This window comes from Argopecten irradians, chromosome 7 (genome assembly GCF_041381155.1).
Source record: "Argopecten irradians isolate NY chromosome 7, Ai_NY, whole genome shotgun sequence".
In the NCBI taxonomy this organism is placed as follows: Eukaryota; Metazoa; Mollusca; class Bivalvia; order Pectinida; family Pectinidae; genus Argopecten; species Argopecten irradians.
This window is the reverse complement of record NC_091140.1, coordinates 16,535,835-16,555,995: the sequence shown is the minus strand read 5'-3', so window position 1 is coordinate 16,555,995 and position 20,161 is coordinate 16,535,835. Positions and strand designations below refer to the sequence as shown.

The following is a 20,161-nucleotide window of genomic DNA, read 5'->3' as shown; positions in this document are numbered from 1 at the left end:
GTTATAAGCCAACATATAAATAGGAACATTGTTATAAAATATAAGCCAACATACAAATAGGAACATTGTTATAAAATATAAAGCCAACATACAAATAGGAACATTGTTATAAGCCAACATATAAATAGGAACATTGTTACAAGCCAACATACAAATAGAAACCTTGTTATAAAATATAAGCCAACATACAAATAGAAACATTGTTACAAGCCAACATACAAATAGGAACATTGTTACAAGTCAACATACAAATAGGAACATTGTTACAAGTCAACATACAAATAGGAACATTGTTACAAGCCAACATACAAATAGGAACATTGTTACAAGCCAACATACAAATAGGAACATTGTTACAAACCAACATATAAATAGGAACATTGTTACAAGCCAACATACAAATAGGAACATTGTTACCACCCAACATATAAATAGAAACATTGTTACAACCCAACATATAAATAGAAACATTGTTATAAGCCAACATACAAATAGGAACATTGTTCATTCTAACATACGAATAGAAGCTTTGATACAAGCCAACATACAAATAGGAACATAGTTACAAGCCAACTGACAAATAGGAACATTGTTGAAAAGTCAACATACAAATAGGAACATTGTTACAAGTCAACATACAAATAGGAACATTGTTATAGGAGTACTACAGGTTACCTATTTTACATACTATTACATAAAAACAAACAAACAAAAGATGTTTAAGATTAATTAAAAGAACAATTTAATATGAACATATAGTTACAAGTTGAAATAATACAATGTATCAACATTGCTATAAGCCAACACACAAACAGGGCCATTGTACGAAATCACTAGATTGTAAAAAATTTACAGTTGTATTTTTCACTAAAATTTTAGGAGTTTTCTAGCATGGAAAATTAAAGCAGACGGTATAAAACTCCAAACTCTTGCCCCTATATAATATATATGTGAAGCCGTTCCTAAAGTTTTTCCTTTATTCACAATTTCAATGATTGATGCATTATTAAAAAAACATACAATCATGTACCTCCAACATGCATACTCATAAATGTAAATTTGAATTTACAACTCGTAAAAATGTGTGATTTATATGTTTTCAACATAGTACAGAAAACAGATACCTGTAATTCAGGTATTTACAACTGGTCGCTCCGAGACGACCCCAGAGACACGTGTCACGGTGTCAGAGTACCCAGGTGTCATTTTACGAGGACGCATTGCGACTGGTGTCAAATAGACCCCGTACGCGTCCTTGTATATATACTGGCGCTGAGCTCTCCGGCGGAATTAATTGGAAATCGTAAACCAATTAATTCTGTAATATAAGTTTTATAAGCCATATAACCCATCTGCCGTCTGCCATATACCGTAATATAAGGTTTATGAGTAAAACAATAAAACAAAATGTCTGACGTCCAGCCGAGTTGTACAAATACAGAGTTGGCCAGAAATGCTGAATGCACAATAACGAACAGGCCTTAATATCAGTCATATATTTTATGGTAATTCATCTTTGTTTTTTTTTTTATTATTTCATTTCATTTTTTTTTTTTTGGGGGGGGGGGGGGAGTCGGTACGTTGTGTTTCTATGTATATTTGATATAGATATGGCAATAAATGGAGTTATTAACTAACTAAAGTAATATGATATTGTATAAAGAGATGAATGAAAGTTCCGTAAAATGTAAGAACATGCCCGAGATTGATGTGATGTAAATTGATATTGTTCAGATGAAAAAATGCTGAAATGCTATGAAGCTGATTTAAGTCATCAGCTACAAATTTGATTAAATACTAAAGAAGAAAGCTATATATTACACTTTGTCATTTTGTAGATTCAGAAGCTGTGAACTCGTACAAGTGAAGGGAGGTAACTTTCACTCGGAGAAGCGATATGTCAGTATTAACAAACAAAGCAAACATGAAAAAGAGAACTGTATTTCAATGCAATTTTAGTTTATTTTGGAACATTATGATGTAAAAAGAAAAAAATCTATTACTGTATAGAAAGCCAAATAGGACGACTTATGCCTCCTTAATAAATTGAAATGTAAGCCTCGGAATGACAAAGATGAACTTCCGGAAAATAACTTCCGGGAAATCACTTCCGGAAAAATGTAAACAAAGTCAGCTTGCGAGGAGTTTCGTCAGAATAAATAGTCAATACTTTCCCATATTAATGGTATACTTTATCTAGAAGTTATTCAAAGGAAGTCGGTTCTAAACCTATCGCATTATTTCTATTTAATGAGTGCCAATGACTATTGGAATGCTTTCTATCCGAGGGCTGTGACAAAGTGAGTGACAAAGTCTTACAACCAGACAACACATATTGAAAGATAAATGTTTAACTTAAGTTTACCTTCTTGAAGACCTTTCAACAATGTATCGACTGATTTTTGATAGACTTAAGGCTTTCATTTTCGGGGACGCCCCCACGACTGATGATGAGACTAATAACGAAAAAGAAGAAAACGCATCTAAAAATGCAGACTCCATCATATCAGATGAAATAAGGACAAAATGGGAGAGGTGAGTGGCATGAAAATAAGATGGCATAATATGGAAGTTCTAGTTTATAAATATCATACTTCTTTTGACATATCTGGAGTAGGATAGTGAAATACACATTCCTAGCTGTCGCTTAAGTGATTGCCAGTCTGACTGAGGATCGAATCGAGGTCTCTGGTGTAGTAAGCCACACTAGGCCTACTAACAGGACTACACAGACTGACTAAAAAAGAAGCAAGCTCCATTAGCAAAGTGACAAAGACTACTTAACCACACCATGCATAATCCACACGGACCTGCTTTAATTCTTTTACGCTTTTAATAGCTCACTCATAATGTCATTGTTTGAAGAAATTTTAATACATCTTTTCAAGCTAGCCTCAGCTTACCAATGATGTCTACTGAGCGAATAAGTTCTGTTGTGTTGTTGTATATATGACGTAGAGACACTGGTAAACTTATAACTGTATTCAATTGGCATGGTAAACAAAACACGTTAGTACACAGCAGCCATCTTGGCAGGTAACCCCGAAGCGAGGCTTCGCTATAGTCTGTATCAATAAAGCGCTTATAGTATAACTATAGTCCGTTTCATATAATGTAGTTCTAGTACATATATCTATGTATAACTCTACAAGTTCATCCTCGATACTCCATTGGCCCTGATCACTTATGATCTCTACACTCCTGGACGATCTCATAGTAAAATTGAAGGCAGCTCAGTGGAAAACAGCTCAACCAATCACAGGCCTGCAAAGATTTCCTTTGAAGATTTAAGAGAGAATGATGCCCAACACCTAAGCCAAACATTCAACCACAGTGTACCGTTATACGACTCTTTTGATGTACATCAAACAATTACTGAATTACCTGTTCCGTTGCCTCCAATTTTACAATGAGATAGTCCAGGTGTGTAGAGATTGTAAGTGATCAGAACCCCTGGAATATCTAGGATGTCATAAGTTAGAAAGATATGGTACTTAGGTACCTAGAAGATTTGAACATAGACTTAGTGGTACTATTCTCTTCTAGATTTGGGTTAATGCAGATTTCTCTTGAAGGTCAGGTGATAGAACAACAGATTTCCTATTAGAAAGTCAAGGCCACAATTAATCCAATAATAGGATGCATGATATTTGAGAATTTTTTAAGACACAACATAATAATTTAAAAGTGTCTTACATTGTTATATATCTCTAACATAAAGTAGGCCACCAATATATGATCCTTCTTTAACTGTTTGCACTGTCTAGCATGATCTATATACAATGTAACACCATAGACTACTTCAACTGGGAGCACCAAGAGCGTCCTTTAAAGAAAGAAAATGTTCATGGAGGACTTAGTTTGTTTAAAATAATTTAATGTCTTATTATCAGCTAAGGTATTTGCCAGGTTTAGGATGTAAAGGAAAAGTTGGAGCACCCAGAGAAAAACCATTGACCAGCAATCAGTACACCAGGCAACTACCCAAAATGGTTTCAAACTTGTGGCCCAGAAGTATTTAGCTTTTTGTTATACGTTTCGACATCTTATAACCACTGGCATCAGCCACCTTAGCCGATGGAGGAGGATTAAAATTAAACTTTAATTAAATTTTTTAAGTACTTTTATATTCGAATATATGTACCCGGCCTACTATTACCTTTCGGAAGACGATAACAATATCCATCAAAAAGTCTTTTGAGCTACAATATTAAAGCAACTGTTATAGTAGTAGTAATGAATCTTTCTTTTTAGTCAAGAATGGTAGTTTACAAATATGTTAATTTATAATCTATATATTTATGTGATGAAAACTGAATATCTATTTATATTTTTTTCTTCTGTATTTTAGTGAACAGCGGAGTTTGAAGACACATGTGATAGAATCTGATGCAGATGTAGTGATAGAGATGAGACAGGCTTGTGAACAAAATCAAAAGGACAGACAGTTTTATCTTGGAGGTGTGGATATCTCCTTTGTAAAGGGAGATAATGTCAATGCTTGTGCAGCATTAGTTGTTGTCAGCTTTCCTGATCTAGAGGTGAGAAAATTTTGTAAAAGGAATAGCATCTGCATGATATTAATACAGATTGTCTTTTAATACAGAGTTTTTGAGATCCCAAAATGACATGGGTAAAGAATAATTTATCAATGATTAGTCCCACCCTCTGGTGATTATGACCTCACAAAAATTATGTTAAAAGATTACTTTATGATCACAAGAAGATGGGACTAATCAATTGTAAATTCTACTTTTATCATTACTCATGTCGTTTTGGGATCGCGAAACTGATGTGTTGAGAAGGCAATTATGTCCTTAATTTTAAAAGATAGAATAATGATTAAAATATGATTATTTGGTACTTTTAATTGATTTTTTTCCTGTTTTTTTCCCACATATCTGTCAAGGTGATTAAGTCTGTATCTACACTTTGAATATAATACGCGAAGTTCATTGAAGTGAGAATTAAAGGAGTTATTATTAAAGGTGCAGATAGATATACATGTATGACTAAAAAGCATATTGCACAGACATAAATTACCATTGGTTTATAATGTTGCACAGATCGATAGATATAAAATTTATATAAATCTTATCAAACAATGTAATGAAAATGAAATGTGATTTCATAAATTACCTCTGTTACCATTGCATTGCTAGTGTTCTGTTGATAAAATGCTATGTAAATTAATACATCTTTTTATCCCAGGTTGTTTATGAAGATTATGAGATGATCAAATTGACAGCGCCATATGTGTCTGGGTTTCTCGCCTTTAGAGAAGTGGATTTTATTGTGGCTTTGTATCGAAAGGTGCAGAAGAATGATCCTGAACATACACCTGATGTAAGCTACAATTGTTGTTTTAACATGACCTTTACTGTAACTTTTATTTAAGGACAAGTCCCTATTTATGGAATTATACCGTATTTCACCGCAAATAAGACCCCTCTCGCAAATAAGACCCCCCACCTATTTTGACACATTTTCAGACTTAGGGGGGGATGTCTGCAAATAAGACCCCCCACCTATTTTTCAATTTACTGAATGATGGATTTGAGCAATGGAGTAATTAAAAAATATCACCAAAATGACTTTGCATCGGAACTTCTTTTTGTTTGTTTTATCAGCATAGAAAAATCACGAAGTAAACAACTGTTTGTGTGCTTGTTATTTTTGTCATTTAATTCAAGTTAATTCACGGGTGATTTAATTTAATTATCCATAACTACGAATTGTGAACAGTGCTCAAATTTAATTTGAGGTTATTTTCAACAAAATACGCCGATATATGTTTCCATGAACACTTCATATCTGCATGGTCAACATGTTTTAATGTTCGTACGGCTTGTCATTTTTTACATGAATCAGCAAAGATATTCATCATTGATGCAGATCGTTTCTGCAGTCGTGGATTCTAACTCAATACAATCATTACCTAAAACATCTACTTAAGGCATTTACAGTTTCAAATATGTTTATTTGTGAACATAACGTACCTGTAGTTCACGATCAGTTGGAGAAACCATGCTTTACTTTTTCGTATTTTACTCTGGATACATAAATACTTGCTACGGTGTTTTAATGCAGTTAATACTCGGATTAATATCTGAAATATTATCAAACTATGTCAAACACTTGCATTAGATTATCAAGCGCTGTTTTCATTAATGGAAGTGGAAGATCATACATTTCTACTAAGGGGCTACATTTCAAAGATATTAATTCAACAATCAGTAACATTAACAATATGTTATGTATATATAATAAATGGATTGGAGCCAGTATGTAATATATTAGCTCAAAGTAAATATTTGATTACACCATTCTGATTAAAGTACGAAGCGCAGAGTATCTGATTATAATCAAAGATCTGGTTTTAATCCGATTGTGATTACACAAATGTATCTGGAAAGTTTCTATTTTATGTAGGTTGAACTACATTTGACAATTTCTATGTTGTAAATTAATTACCAAAATTGAAAATGTGATTAAGAAGGCAACCTCAAGTTTTAGAAGTTATTTCCATACATATCGATTTTGTCAGAAAATTAACAATAACAAATAAAATACAATTACTTATTAATTCTATAAAAAAATCTTTTCAGATTCAAGAAATGAATGTAAATATTTTGTTGTTTCAGGTAATACTTGTGGATGGTAATGGAATTCTCCACCATCGCCGTGAGTAAACATTTCTGATGTACAGTTCTGTTATAAACATATGATCCTGTTATTTCTTACGATGGATGCTTTGTCATCATATAATTTGGAAAGTACTTAAATCTTAAATTTTCTGAATATTTGAAATTTATTTTTGTGGGGCTTGGATAGCCTATATATTATAGCAGCAAACCTATCATAAATGGACAAAGCCTTTAAAAAACCGTCATATTATGGGATAAATATTTTCTACTGTATACTATAAACTGTCTGATTTTGTTTGTGATTAATATTGACTATTTCATGTACGGTCAATAAAAATCTATAAGATTTAGGTTTAGCCAAAAATATTAAAGTACAAGAACAATATAGCAATATAACTGTAAATTACAAAACACTAGTTGGGTTAAGATGCGAAATGACGTGACCAAAAAAATGTTGTTTTAATTACAGTATAATGTATCTTGATAAACTATTTATTTATATGTATATACATTGTATATCCTTCCAGAATTTGGACTGGCTTGTCATCTAGGTGTGATTTTAGATATTCCATGTATTGGAGTAGCTAAGAAGTTATGCCAGGTGGATGGTCTGGAAAAGGATGAAGCACATTTAACAAGGGTTGGTACTCATTTCTCAGTGTGTCTTGTAATACATGCATATATATTGTTACATAGCACATGATTTGATAAAAATATAATCACTACCTCTGCCAGGAATCAAACTCGGGATCTTTTGGTTAATAGACTGATGCTCAAGCTAGAGAAATTCCCTTTAAATGAGGGTTATTTTGTGACTTGTATTCACCACTTGGTTACAATATATATTTCTATCAGTACTCATTTGATTTATGAAGATTTGTGAAATCATAAGAAGCTCAAGGTCATTTACTTGAGGAAGGTTTATTTCACCCACTCCACGGTGCCTCTTTGTTTAATTGGAAGTATTTTATAATTTTATTAACGTCAGTTACCCTAGTTTTTACTACAGTTGTACAGTCAATACATTCTATAAAGACCAAGAAAAATTAACTTTATATATAGTATATTTGGTATCTTTATACACAGGTCAAATTGTATTATAAATATCCATTTTGGACCTTAAGAAAGTGGTCTTGATAGCATGTATTAAAACAAAGAGGTGGATGCTAAGTTAAGTTTCAATGTATACCGGTGGTTAAAAGATTAATAGTTCATAAACATTAGGGTAAAGAAACATGTAGCTTTATTTGGTGGCTTATATTTTTCTGTATTTGCAGATCAAAGAACTAACAAAAGGAGGTGACACATTCCCATTAATTGGAGACTCAGGGCGATGTTTAGGGATGGTGAGTATGTGACACATTCCCATTAATTGGTGACTCAGGGCGATGTTTGGGGATGGTGAGTATGTGACACATTCCCATTAATTGGTGACTCAGGGCGATGTTTAGGGATGGTGAGTATGTGACACATTCCCATTAATTGGTGACTCAGGGCGATGTTTAGGGATGGTGAGTATGTGACAAATTCCCATTAATTGGAGACTCAGGGCGATATTTAGGGATGGTGAATATGTGACGAATTCCCATTAATTGGAGACTCAGGACGATATTTAGGGATGGTGAATATGTGACGAATTCCCATTAATTGGAGACTCAGGACGATATTTAGGGACGGTGAGTATGTGACGAATTCCCATTAATTGGTGACTCAGGTGATCTTTAGGGATGGTGAGTATGTGACAAATTCCCATTAATTGGTGACTCAGGTGATCTTTAGGGATGGTGAGTATGTGACAAATTCCCATTAATTGATGATTCAGGTGATCTTTACAGACGGTGAGATTGTGACATATTCCAATTAATTGGTGACTCAGGGCGATGTTTTGGGATTGTGAGTATGTGACAAATTCCCATTAATTGATGATTCAGGTGATCTTTAGAGATGGTGAGATTGTGACAAATTCCCATTAATTGATGATTTTGGTGATCTTTAGGGATGGTGAGAATGTGACACATTCCCATTAATTGGAGACTCAGGGCGATGTTTTGGGATTGTATGTGACATATTCCCATTAATTGGTGACTCATGGCGATGTTTGGGGATGGTGAGTATGTGACACATTCCCATTAATTAAAGACTCATAGTGATATTTAGGGATGGTGAATATGTGACACATTCCCATTAATTGTAGACTCAGGGCGATGTTTAGGGATGGTGAGTATGTGACAAATTTACATTAATTGGAGACTTGGGGCCTTGTTTAGGGATGGTGAGTATGTGACAAATTTACATTAATTGGAGACTCAGGCCGATATTTAGGGATGGTGAGTATGTGACACATTCCCATTAATTGGTGACTCAGGGCGATGTTTAGGGACGGTGAGAATGTAACATCTTCACATAAATTGGTGACTTGGGGCGATGTTTAGGGATGGTGAGAATGTAACACATTCACATTAATTGGTGACTTGGGGCGATGTTTAGGGATGGTGAGTATGTGACAGATTCCAATTAATTGGTGACTCCAGGCGATGTTTAGGGATGTTCAGTATGTGACACATTCCCATTAATTGGTGACTTGGGTGATCTTTAGGGTTGGTGAGAATGTAACACATTCACATTAATTGGTGACTCAGGACGATATATAGGGATGGTGAGTATGTGACACATTCCCATTAATTGGTGACTCAGGACGATATATAGGGTTGGTGAGTATGTGACACATTCCCATTAATTGGTGACTCAGGACGATATATAGGGTTGGTGAGTATGTGACACATTCCCATTAATTGGTGACTTGGGTGATCTTTAGGGATGGTGAATATGTGACACATTCCCATTAATTGGTGACTCAGGACGATATATAGGGTTGGTGAGTATGTGACACATTCCCATTAATTGGTGACTAGGGGCGATGATTAGGGATGGTGAATATGTGACACATTCCCATTAATTGGTGACTAGGGGCGATGATTAGGGATGGTGAATATGTGACACATTCCCATTAATTGGTGAATTTGGGCCTTGTTTAGGGATGGTGAGTATGAGACATAAACCATTTCTGTTGATGAGTTGTACAAAGTTTTTGAACTGTAAAAGTTCGAAATTCAAATTTTTAATATGAAATAATAATTATTTAACGTAGAGTTAAATTTTGTTGTCATTTTAAGAAAACTGTGCTACATACTCGGTATCTTGTAATTTTAGTTAGTGTGAAATTTATTTTGGTTGGGAGCTGAATAAATTGCTTGAAATAAAACATACAAAACCTAAGAGGCTCATGCAATTATAGTTACATGTTTATTGTTGTTTACCTATTGACCTGCTCCTTAATATTAACTCCAAATATGGTATTGGTTGACATGGTTTCAGACTCTGAGAAGCCATGATACAAGTACTAACCCCATCTACGTCTCGACTGGACATCATATATCTCTGGAGTCAGCAACATGGCTGGTGCACCAATGCTGTAAATACAGAGTACCGGAACCCGTCCGATTGGTAAATACCTAAATACATCCTTGGTATTTCTAGGGTTACTATTACTGCATACTGAAAATTGACCAGTCGCCAGGTGTAACATAGCCACACCTCGTGCCCGCAAATGCATGTGTACCTATTCAGTGTCGGAGCAAACATCGTAGTGTACACAATACAAAATGCAAATTAAGTCGCATGCGACATGATTGACAGCTGGCGATCCCTCAATATCCATCCCTTGACTACGTCATAACAAAATTGAAAGTTCTGAGTGCGACAGCAAATGAAGTTTGGTCCTTTGATTTACATTAAAAGAATCAATTAAAGATAAGCTGTGTGGCTTTGATGTTGGGTAATGCTCTCTGTAATATTCAAAGGAATTTTCTGTAATGTAAATGAATTTGATAATTTTTTGTCTTCTCCTGTTCTGTCTTCAATTTTTCAATGACATGGTCTGGGGGTGGATATGACAATGATACTAATTAAATCCTGGAATATTGTGGATGAACTTAATACAACAATCTGCCATATGTTAGGGGTTACTTTCACCGTTGGTAAATTCAGTTTAATATGTATAATTTATAGGAGTCATTCCCCAGGTACTGACCTTAGGTTGGTGGTTTTTCTCAAAGTACTCCAAGTTCCCATCATCCTCTTAACTTGGCAAATCAGTCTATTACTCTAGTTGTAATCAGACTTTAAATCAACCCAATTTTTAAGACATGATTATCAGGATACAATTTGTAAGATACACATATTCGGTTTTTTTTTTTCTTTCTGTAATATAACATCAAATTTACTCAATTTTCAGGATTCAGAACATATTGATTCAATGATATTTATTTTTCATCCATTCTAGGCAGATGTGAATTCCAGAGAATATCTAAGAAAGAATTTCAAACCAGATCAAGTTTCAGACTCAACCAATGGTGCTATCAGCTAACAATTGGTTACAGAAAAAAGGAAGAAAACTTCCAAGACAAAATGTCTAGGTACACATATTTTCAGACTTGAACTTTCAAGCAGACTAATTGATATTTGTTTGACTGCTTGCCAAAAAGACATTGAGTATCATCATTATTATGTGTTACTTTCATGCACTTTAATAGAGAAACATAATAAATTATTTATATTTCTAATATGAGAGATCATTAATATTTATCATTTGACAAATATCGTCATGTGTAGAATTTGTTACAGACATTCCTGGGACTTTAATGCAAAGTTAATTGAATTTTACTGATTTATCAAGTTATTTGTATGTGTTTTACATTGTGAAGCTGTAAAAATTCTGACAACTGTGATACATATAACACTGCTTCATGGCAACTATTTACTAGTGTTGATACAATTTGTTAAAATGATTATTAATATCACTATAATGTTTTAAAAATAAATATGTTCTTTTATACATATGTCTATGTTTTATAAATATTTGAGAAATAAAATATTTTACTCTCATAATTTCATTAAAGTTACCAAGTAATATTTCTTTTGTTTGTTTGTTAATCTAACATGTGGGTATTACCATACAATTCATCTACATGCACAATGCAGAGATCTATCAGAGTTACTTCCCTTTATTTACATTGTTTAATACCCTGTGAAATGAGATCAGCTAAATATAAAGACCATGCATTACGGACATTAATCTATTTTGTCATTTTTAGCTCGCCTATTCGAAGAATAGGGGGAGCTAATGTTGTCACCCCGGCGTCGGCGTCGGCGTCAGCGTTGGCGTCCCATTTCACGTTAAAGTTTTTGAGCAAGTTTCTGTTTCGTCAATTGTTTAAGCTTAAGTCATCATAAATGTTTATGATTTTATTTTCCTAATGTGTATGGATGCTGAACGTGATAATACAACCAATTTGGGGCCCTTTAGGTTTTTTTTGAGTCTGTTAATTTGTCATATTTCCATGTTAAAGTTTTTGAGCAAGTTTCTGTTTTGTCTATTGTTTAAGCTTAAGTCATCATAAATGTTTATGATTTTATTTTCCTAATGTGTATGGATGCTGAACGTGATAATACAACCAATTTCGGGCCCTTTAGGGGGTTTTTGAGTCTGTTAATTTGTCATATTTCCATGTTAAAGTTTTTGAGCAAGTTTCTATTTTGTCTATTGTTTAAGCTTAAGTCATCATAAATGTTTATGATTTTATTTTCCTAATGTGTATGGATGCTGAACGTGATAATACAACCAATTTCGGGCCCTTTAGGGGGTTTTTGAGTCTGTTAATTTGTCATATTTCCATGTTAAAGTTTTTGAGCAAGTTTCTATTTTGTCTATTGTTTAAGCTCAAGTCATCATAAATGTTTATGATTTTATTTTCCTAATGTGTATGGATGCTAAACGTGATAATACAACCAATTTTGGGCCCTTTGGGGGTTTTTGAGTCTGTTAATTTGTCATATTTCCATGTAAAAGATGCCATTATTTTTCACATAGACTCATAACATTGTCTGTGTTTACCATAAAAAATTTATACTGCAAAAGAAGACATTTCAACTTCTGTTGGGAGGCAAAATAATATAGACTGAGGGCACTGCTTGATATTTTTAAATAGTAAATACTTGAACATCAACTTCTTCTGAATAGGCGAGCTTTGCTGTTCTCCAACAGCTCTTGTTCCCTATTGTAGTGCTAAACACCAATAATGTACAGTAATTAATAATCAAACAGTCACCTGGGCTATCCCATGTAAATTGATTATTTCTTAATTTTTAATTAACAAGCAACTCATAGCCATCATTCTTTATCAAAATTTAGCAAAGATATATACACACAGATCTAATCATAACTTCTTTTAAAAGTACAGACTAACAGTACTCTCACAAAAAGGTCTGGGGTTCAAATCTGCAGACCTCTGTACACTTTCATGCTCTCTCCCATTTGAGCAAGTTCAAGTCATCTGTGACGGATTGAGTCAATCATCAGTGACCAGTGTAGCGAGACAGGATTCAGTCAATCATCAGTGACCAGTGTAGCGAGACAGGATTGAGTCAATCATCAGTGACCAGTGTAGCGAGACAGGATTCAGTCAATCATCAGTGACCAGTGTAGCGAGACAGGATTCAGTCAATCATCAGTGACCAGTGTAGCGAGACAGGATTCAGTCAATCATCAGTGACCAGTGTAGTGAGACAGGATTCAGTCAATCATCAGTGACCAGTGTAGCGAGACAGGATTCAGTCAATCATCAGTGACCAGTGTAGCGAGACAGGATTCAGTCAATCATCAGTGACCAGTGTAGCGAGACAGGATTCAGTCAATCATCAGTGACCAGTGTAGTGAGACAGGATTCAGTCAATCATCAGTGACCAGTGTAGCGAGACAGGATTCAGTCAATCATCAGTGACCAGTGTAGCGAGACAGGATTCAGTCAATCATCAGTGACCAGTGTAGCGAGACAGGATTCAGTCAATCATCAGTGACCAGTGTAGCGAGACAGGATTCAGTCAATCATCAGTGACCAGTGTAGCGAGACAGGATTGAGTCAATCATCAGTGACCAGTGTAGCGAGACAGGATTGAGTCAATCATCAGTGACCAGTGTAGCGAGACAGGATTCAGTCGATCATCTGTGACCAGTGTAGCGAGACAGGATTCAGTCGATCATCAGTGACCAGTGTAGCGAGACAGGATTCAGTCAATCATCAGTGACCAGTGTAGTGAGACAGGATTCAGTCAATCATCAGTGACCAGTGTAGCGAGACAGGATTCAGTCAATCATCAGTGACCAGTGTAGCGAGACGGGATTGAGTCAATCAACTGCTTTGTGGTTAGTATTTGGAGGTCTAGATTTGAAACTGTCTCATCTTCTGACTTTGCCCAACAAATATCCACAGTGGTTTTATTGGAGCATCTAGTGTGTTTTCCATGGCAAAAACGTTCAGAAAGGATCTCATGAAAAACAACAACTACTAAAACTCACATGTTTTCATATTTATTATGATCAAAATCCATAAACTTTTAAACTGGACAAAATCTATGAAAATAATAAAATATGTCACAATTAAATAACAAAACTTTATCCTGACTTCAGTTTGGTGCATGAGCACGACATGTGCAGGGAATTTTGGATTCACGAGGAAATAAAAATCAAAAGAAAATGCTACACCTGATTTATTTCCCATTACTTTGTTACTAATACAGTAAAAACTGAAGTGATGATATAGAAAATAGTGTGTAATTTGAAATGTGTGCAAAATGCCATCTAGATTTCCAATTTGGTGAAAAAGTACACAGCAAGTTAAGAGCACTTCACAATACAATTTTTAAGAAATTCTTAAACAACAAGTAAAATGGGTGATTTCTAGTAGTGTCCCTGGATTATGATGACTAATTGAATCTTTCCCTACCTAGAAGGTGACAACGAAATCAGAACATGAGGGGTCATTCATGAACATCCAACTCATGGTTTAGTGAGGGATGGCCATTCAGGAATTACTTGTGTTGTAATTTCGTTGTCACACCGTCATAGGTAGGGAATGATTATTTTTCTCCCATATACAAAAGAAAAAGATAAAAAATTGCCTTAAAAGAAGCATTTTAACAGTGACATGAAGATAGTCCTGTCAACTGCGTGTCAATATTGATGACGTCATCAAAATGCATGCTACAGTTACACCACATGAAATCATGACGCCACGTAATTGTTCAACGCAATCTGTCATACTCTAGGGGTTTACAGAGAAATCTCTCACCACTAAAACTGGTGACAAATCGTTGAATGGTGGGTGAATAAACAGACAAATGTTTTTTAACATGATTGTGGATCAATGTTGGTGAATATAAGACCTTTTCAGAAAACATACGATTTGGATGTATACAGGTATAAAATAATTACAAGAGAGGGATCTTGGCGCCCACCAAAGAATGATCTATGTCTGACAATGGAAAGAGGGATCTTTTCTCTGCTTTTCAAACTTTTGCAAACATACTACATATAAAATTTGAGACTGATCACTTCAGTGCTTTCTGAGAAATAGCAGCAACAAACTTCAACTATCAAAATCCAAGATGGCTCCTTGGCGGCCATCTTGTTGATCGATCGGTCCCAAATCGAAATATGCACAACTATGGCCCTAGGGGAACCTATAGATGAAATTTGAGACAGATTCATTCAATACTTTCTGAGAAATAGCGATAACAAACTTTAACTATCAAAATCCAAGATGGCAGCCTGGCGGCCATTTTGTTGACCGATCGATCCAAAAACGCATTATACACAACTAGAGCCCTAGGGGAACATACATATGAAATTTGAGAAAGATCCCTTCAGTACTTTGTGAGAAATAGCAATAACAATCTTTAACTATCAAAATCCAAGATGGCTGCCTGGCCATCTTGTTGACCGATTGTCCCAAATCGCAATATGCACAACAAGGACCCTAGGGAAACCTACATATGAAATTTGAGGAAAAATCCCTTCAGTACTTTCTGAGAAATAGCGATAACAAACTTTAAGTATCAAAATCCAAGATGGCTGCCTGGCGGCCATCTTGTTGACCGATTGGTCCCAAAATACAATATGCACAATAAGAACCCTAGGGAAACCTACATATGAAATTTGAGAAAAATCCCTTCAGTACTTTCTGAGAAATAGCGATAACAAACTTTAAGTATCAAAATCCAAGATGGCTGCCTGGCGGCCATCTTGTTGACTGATTGGTCCCAAAATACAATATGCACAACTAGGGCCCTAGGGGAACCTACATATGAAATTTGAGACAGATCCCTTCAGTACTTTCTGAGAAATAGCAATAACAAACTTTAAGTATCAAAATCCAAGATGGCTGCCTGGCGGCCATCTTGTTGACCGATTGGTCCCAAAATACAATATGCACAACTAGGGCCCTAGGGGAACCTACATATGAAATTTGAGAAAAATCCCTTCAGTACTTTCTGAGAAATAGCAATAACAAACTTTAAGTATCAAAATCCAAGATGGCTGCCTGACGGCCATCTTGTTGACCGATTGGTCCCAAAATGCAATATGCACAACTAGGGCCAAAGGGGAACCTACATATGAAATTTGAGAAAAATCCCTTCAGTACTTTCTGAGAAATAGCGATAACAAGAATTGTTAACGGACGGACGGACGGACGGAAGGACGGACGACGGACAAAAAGCGATTTGAATAGGCCACCATCTGATGATGATGGGCTAATAAATAGAAAACTTTATTTTTAATTCAGAATGTTAGAACAGATAATTTCATCTTCTGATCAGGAAGGTAATTTTTTTTGTGATCGTATACATATGATAGTCGTCATTTTCAAAATATGACATTTATATATGTTTGCAAAATTGACATCACAATCAATATCTACCCACAAGGGCAGATAACTCTTTAATATGCAAAGACAGAAAAATGTTGATTTACATGAATAATACATAAAATCTTACTTATTTCCCTGTCCAATGTATAAAAGTTTTATTACAACACAATTTATCATGTACCTATAGTGCCCCAGAATTATTACAAATAATTTGAATCTTAAAAGCAATACATGTCTATAATTAATTCTGAGCAATTAATGTCAAACAGAAATTAGTTGATGGACTTTTGGAACAAAATCCCTGAATTATAAATCGTTCAATAATAATCTTATCTTTTTTGTATGTGTAGCAATTAACATGGGAAACATTCTGATCAGTCATATTAAATAGATAATTCTATTGGTAACATATTAATTAACTGAAAGAAAAGGGGAAATGCAGCTTAAAAACACTTAATAACCTCAGAACAGACACTCGTAAACCTACATCTCACATTTAGTATCTTACTGCTATTAGCTTAATCTTTTTCAATAGGGTTGTGAAGCATGACTGTGAAAACATATGCTCATTTTGATATGGATGGTGGTGATTTGTATAGTATGTATATTACCTATGTCAATAATATCAGCATTTCAATATTTCAGCTTGGTTACTGGGCAAATTGAACTCATTCACCCCTGATGATTTTTTTGAGCTCTTCTATTTCTAACAATAGAACAGTCTATTATGAGATTTTAGGTAATTCTTAACATACAAAAATGTATTGCACACATGATTGGTATCAAAACAGGAAACAATTAAGTTACATGAATCTTGAGAATGACTCTCTTTTTTTCATAATCATGGTACTGAAATGTAATAATCATACTACAATAATTAAAATAATGTTACTGTAAATATATAAGAATACTCCTTCCCATTTCACTGAAATGATATTGTGTACATCAACATGAAACCTCAATAAAAACTGGTTCAGCATCATACCCAACATTACTGCATTAAACAATGATTAAATAGCAACAAGCTCTTTACAAACACAACATTGGCTAAAACATAGGAACTTGCCTTTAAAATCTTGGATAAAAGAATTAAATATTTACATCCATACTATCTATATACTTTTCTTCTATCTAAGATTATAATGGCGAGCTCCTGTGTCTACAATAAAGGCCACAGAGATAGAGGCCAGACTTGTTTATGTATAAAGGAGGGGTTGCAATCATTTCATACCAAACAACATTAAATATATTTCTGTGTTAATTTTTTTTCATAGAAAATTATCTATCTAGGACTTGATCAATAATCTTTTGAAAGAGTGGTTCTTTGATACAAATTACCTGTCTCATTTAAATATTTTACATTCCACAAAAATTACCAGAATCTGATTTTAGGAAAACATTCTCCAAAACATGTCTTTATTTGAATCCAGAACGCGTCTGAACTATGTACATATACCAGCTGACAATAACTTAGAAAGCGCACAACATAAACAATTATACAATACTATAACGTCGTGGATTCAGCATCACGTGAATATGAGATCAGTAAAAACAAACATCACATCAAATAACACAAACATTCAAATATTTTTTAGTCAAATAGCAGTCATATCAGTGTAAACCTACTTATGCTATTTTCATCTATAAAAAAAATCCTTGAAAATTAATGTGTCAAGGATCGATAACACCATATATGATGTAAAAAAAAAAAAAAAAACCTGTGAAAACGCACCAAAAACATTTATGGTTTACCATGTACCGATTCTAAATCTGTTTCATAAATAAGAATTGGAATTTTTTCATCTCTTTCAGATGGTTAGGTCCTATCATCATCAATCACATTTACACCATTGTTAAATAAAGTATTTTGCTGATCCAAATGAATATTTAAGTTAAATCAAAATTCTATTGATATAAATTTGATTTTACATTTACAGAAAAAAATAATCAACCAATAATTATTGATATTGCATTTTAAACGCTTTTACACTAAATTAAGATTGCTCTATGTGTACTATTAATTTTAATTATAATAATCAAGCTATTAATAAAATTTATTGATCATGGCAAAAGCCTTAATGTTCTCAGCTACTGACGCGGTGAATAGATAAATTTGAGCGTTATTTGTAGTATGTTTTCCTTTGGAGATGATAAAATCTTGGCTTATAAAAAATAAATATGTCAACAACATACAAACAAGTTTAAAGCGACAAGAAAATCATTAATAATTGTATAATATAACTTTGGTCAACCAATCATGTCCTTTTACCAATAATCCTTGACAGCAAATAAATTCAATGACCTTGAACTATAGCTAATGACCTTGACCCTGTATCCTATCTACTATGTTATTCACAGCCACAGAATCATTGTACTTATTACCATTACTAGTAATACACACAATCTGATTGCATTACACACCTCATTATCTCTGAAGACAGCATCAGGTTTTTATTAATAATGCGAATTTAAACAACAATTTTCCTTCGTTTTCTTAAGCATTTTGTGGCAGTAAATCTTGCTTGAATTCTTGGCGATATCTTAAGCATAATTCTCGAGATCCTTTATTACCTATAAACAAGTCCAGGCCAACATCTGACTTGGACCAACCTTTCAGATTTAAAGGCCATGGTAAGAGTTGTAGCTTTCTATCATCTGCATTCATTTCAGTAAAATGTTTAAAATCCTAAAATTGGATGTACTATTCATACACTTGTGCATGATGAATACAGTGAACAACTGTATATGGTCAATTAATCATAAGTCCAGAATACCCATTTAGAAATTGTCCAGATTAACAACCATTTCCATTATCTGGTCAGGAACCTTTTCCATGGATTTTTCTATGATCTGGAACTGTTTCCATGGCTTCCAAACAAGATCTGGTCAGGAACTGTTTCCATGGCTTCCAAGCAAGATCTGGTCAGGAACTGTTTCCATGCATGGTTTCTATGATCTGGAACTGTTTCCATGGCTTGCAAACAAGATCTGGTTAGGAACTGTTTCGATAATTCCATGCATGGTTTCCATGATATTGAGTTGTTACCATGACTTCCAAGACTCAAACCTACATATTTCATGGCTACTTCAATCCTCCACATTTTCCAAGGTTACACAAATCATCAGCTGTGTCTGTGACTTATCAGATCCTTCAGTGATTCCATGGTTACCACAATCCTCAACTATTGTTTCCATGGTTGTCCTGCAACCAACGTTCACAAGTCAAAGAAAACCATTAAGAACTCATTCTCTTGGAACCTTTACACTCTAGGGACACCAAAAATCAGTCAGATTGTTCACTCCCGCAGAGTGCAATCACCTGCACTCACCAGGGGGCACCACCATCAGTTAGAAAAGTCAAAGTTCACATATCAAGGAGTGACCTAACCAGTTATATTTTTATAAAACTGCCTGTTAGAGTCAGAGGTCAAATATTAGCCTCAGTGTCCTGTCTTACATATATGGCTATTTATTATGTCAGTAGCAGGCAGTCCACTGACTTATCAGCAGTCCACTGACAGCAGGCAGTCCAATGTCTATGTATCACAACTACTAGTCCTTTCCTTCAGCATAACCACATGTTTTTTAACCTCCATAACAAAGGACCACTATCTTAACTCAAGGTTCATCCCTGTGTTGTCATGGGCTCCATAGTTATTTCCTGAAATGAAAATTAATACCATTTATACATAATAGACAAAGAATATTTACCGTATATTGAATGAACTGGTTTGGTATTGTCTTACACAA

The 20,161-nt window shown here is 34.4% G+C and overlaps 2 protein-coding genes across 2 annotated transcripts in view; one reads left to right on the top strand and one right to left on the bottom strand.

Annotated features, from left to right (window-relative positions):
* The first annotated feature begins 2,094 nt into the window (after window positions 1-2,094).
* Window positions 2,095-11,633, top strand: LOC138327691 (endonuclease V-like). Its single transcript, XM_069274001.1, has 8 exons — window positions 2,095-2,535; window positions 4,352-4,541; window positions 5,212-5,346; window positions 6,645-6,684; window positions 7,175-7,287; window positions 7,925-7,993; window positions 10,023-10,151; window positions 10,990-11,633. Exons 1-8 carry the CDS (start codon window positions 2,387-2,389, stop codon window positions 11,071-11,073), a joined length of 909 nt encoding a protein of 302 aa, XP_069130102.1. The 5' UTR covers window positions 2,095-2,386; the 3' UTR covers window positions 11,074-11,633.
* Window positions 11,634-14,060: 2,427 nt separating this feature from the next.
* The window catches only part of LOC138327695 (palmitoyltransferase ZDHHC15B-like), a 28,572-nt gene continuing 22,471 nt past the window's right edge, over window positions 14,061-20,161 (bottom strand). Inside the window, exon 12 of the mRNA XM_069274006.1 lies at window positions 14,061-20,072. Within this exon, the coding sequence (XP_069130107.1) occupies window positions 20,020-20,072 (53 nt within the window). The 3' untranslated portion in view covers window positions 14,061-20,019. The remainder of the gene's footprint in view (window positions 20,073-20,161) is intronic.

Bases quoted from the DNA above. Each gene is read 5' to 3' on its own strand.
- LOC138327691 (XM_069274001.1), top strand. From the start codon at position 2,387: ATGTATCGACTGATTTTTGATAGACTTAAGGCTTTCATTTTCGGGGAC. The intron at 4,542-5,211 runs GTGAGAAAATTT...TTTTTATCCCAG, and splicing joins TCAGCTTTCCTGATCTAGAG to GTTGTTTATGAAGATTATGA. The intron at 10,152-10,989 runs GTAAATACCTAA...CATCCATTCTAG, and splicing joins TACCGGAACCCGTCCGATTG to GCAGATGTGAATTCCAGAGA.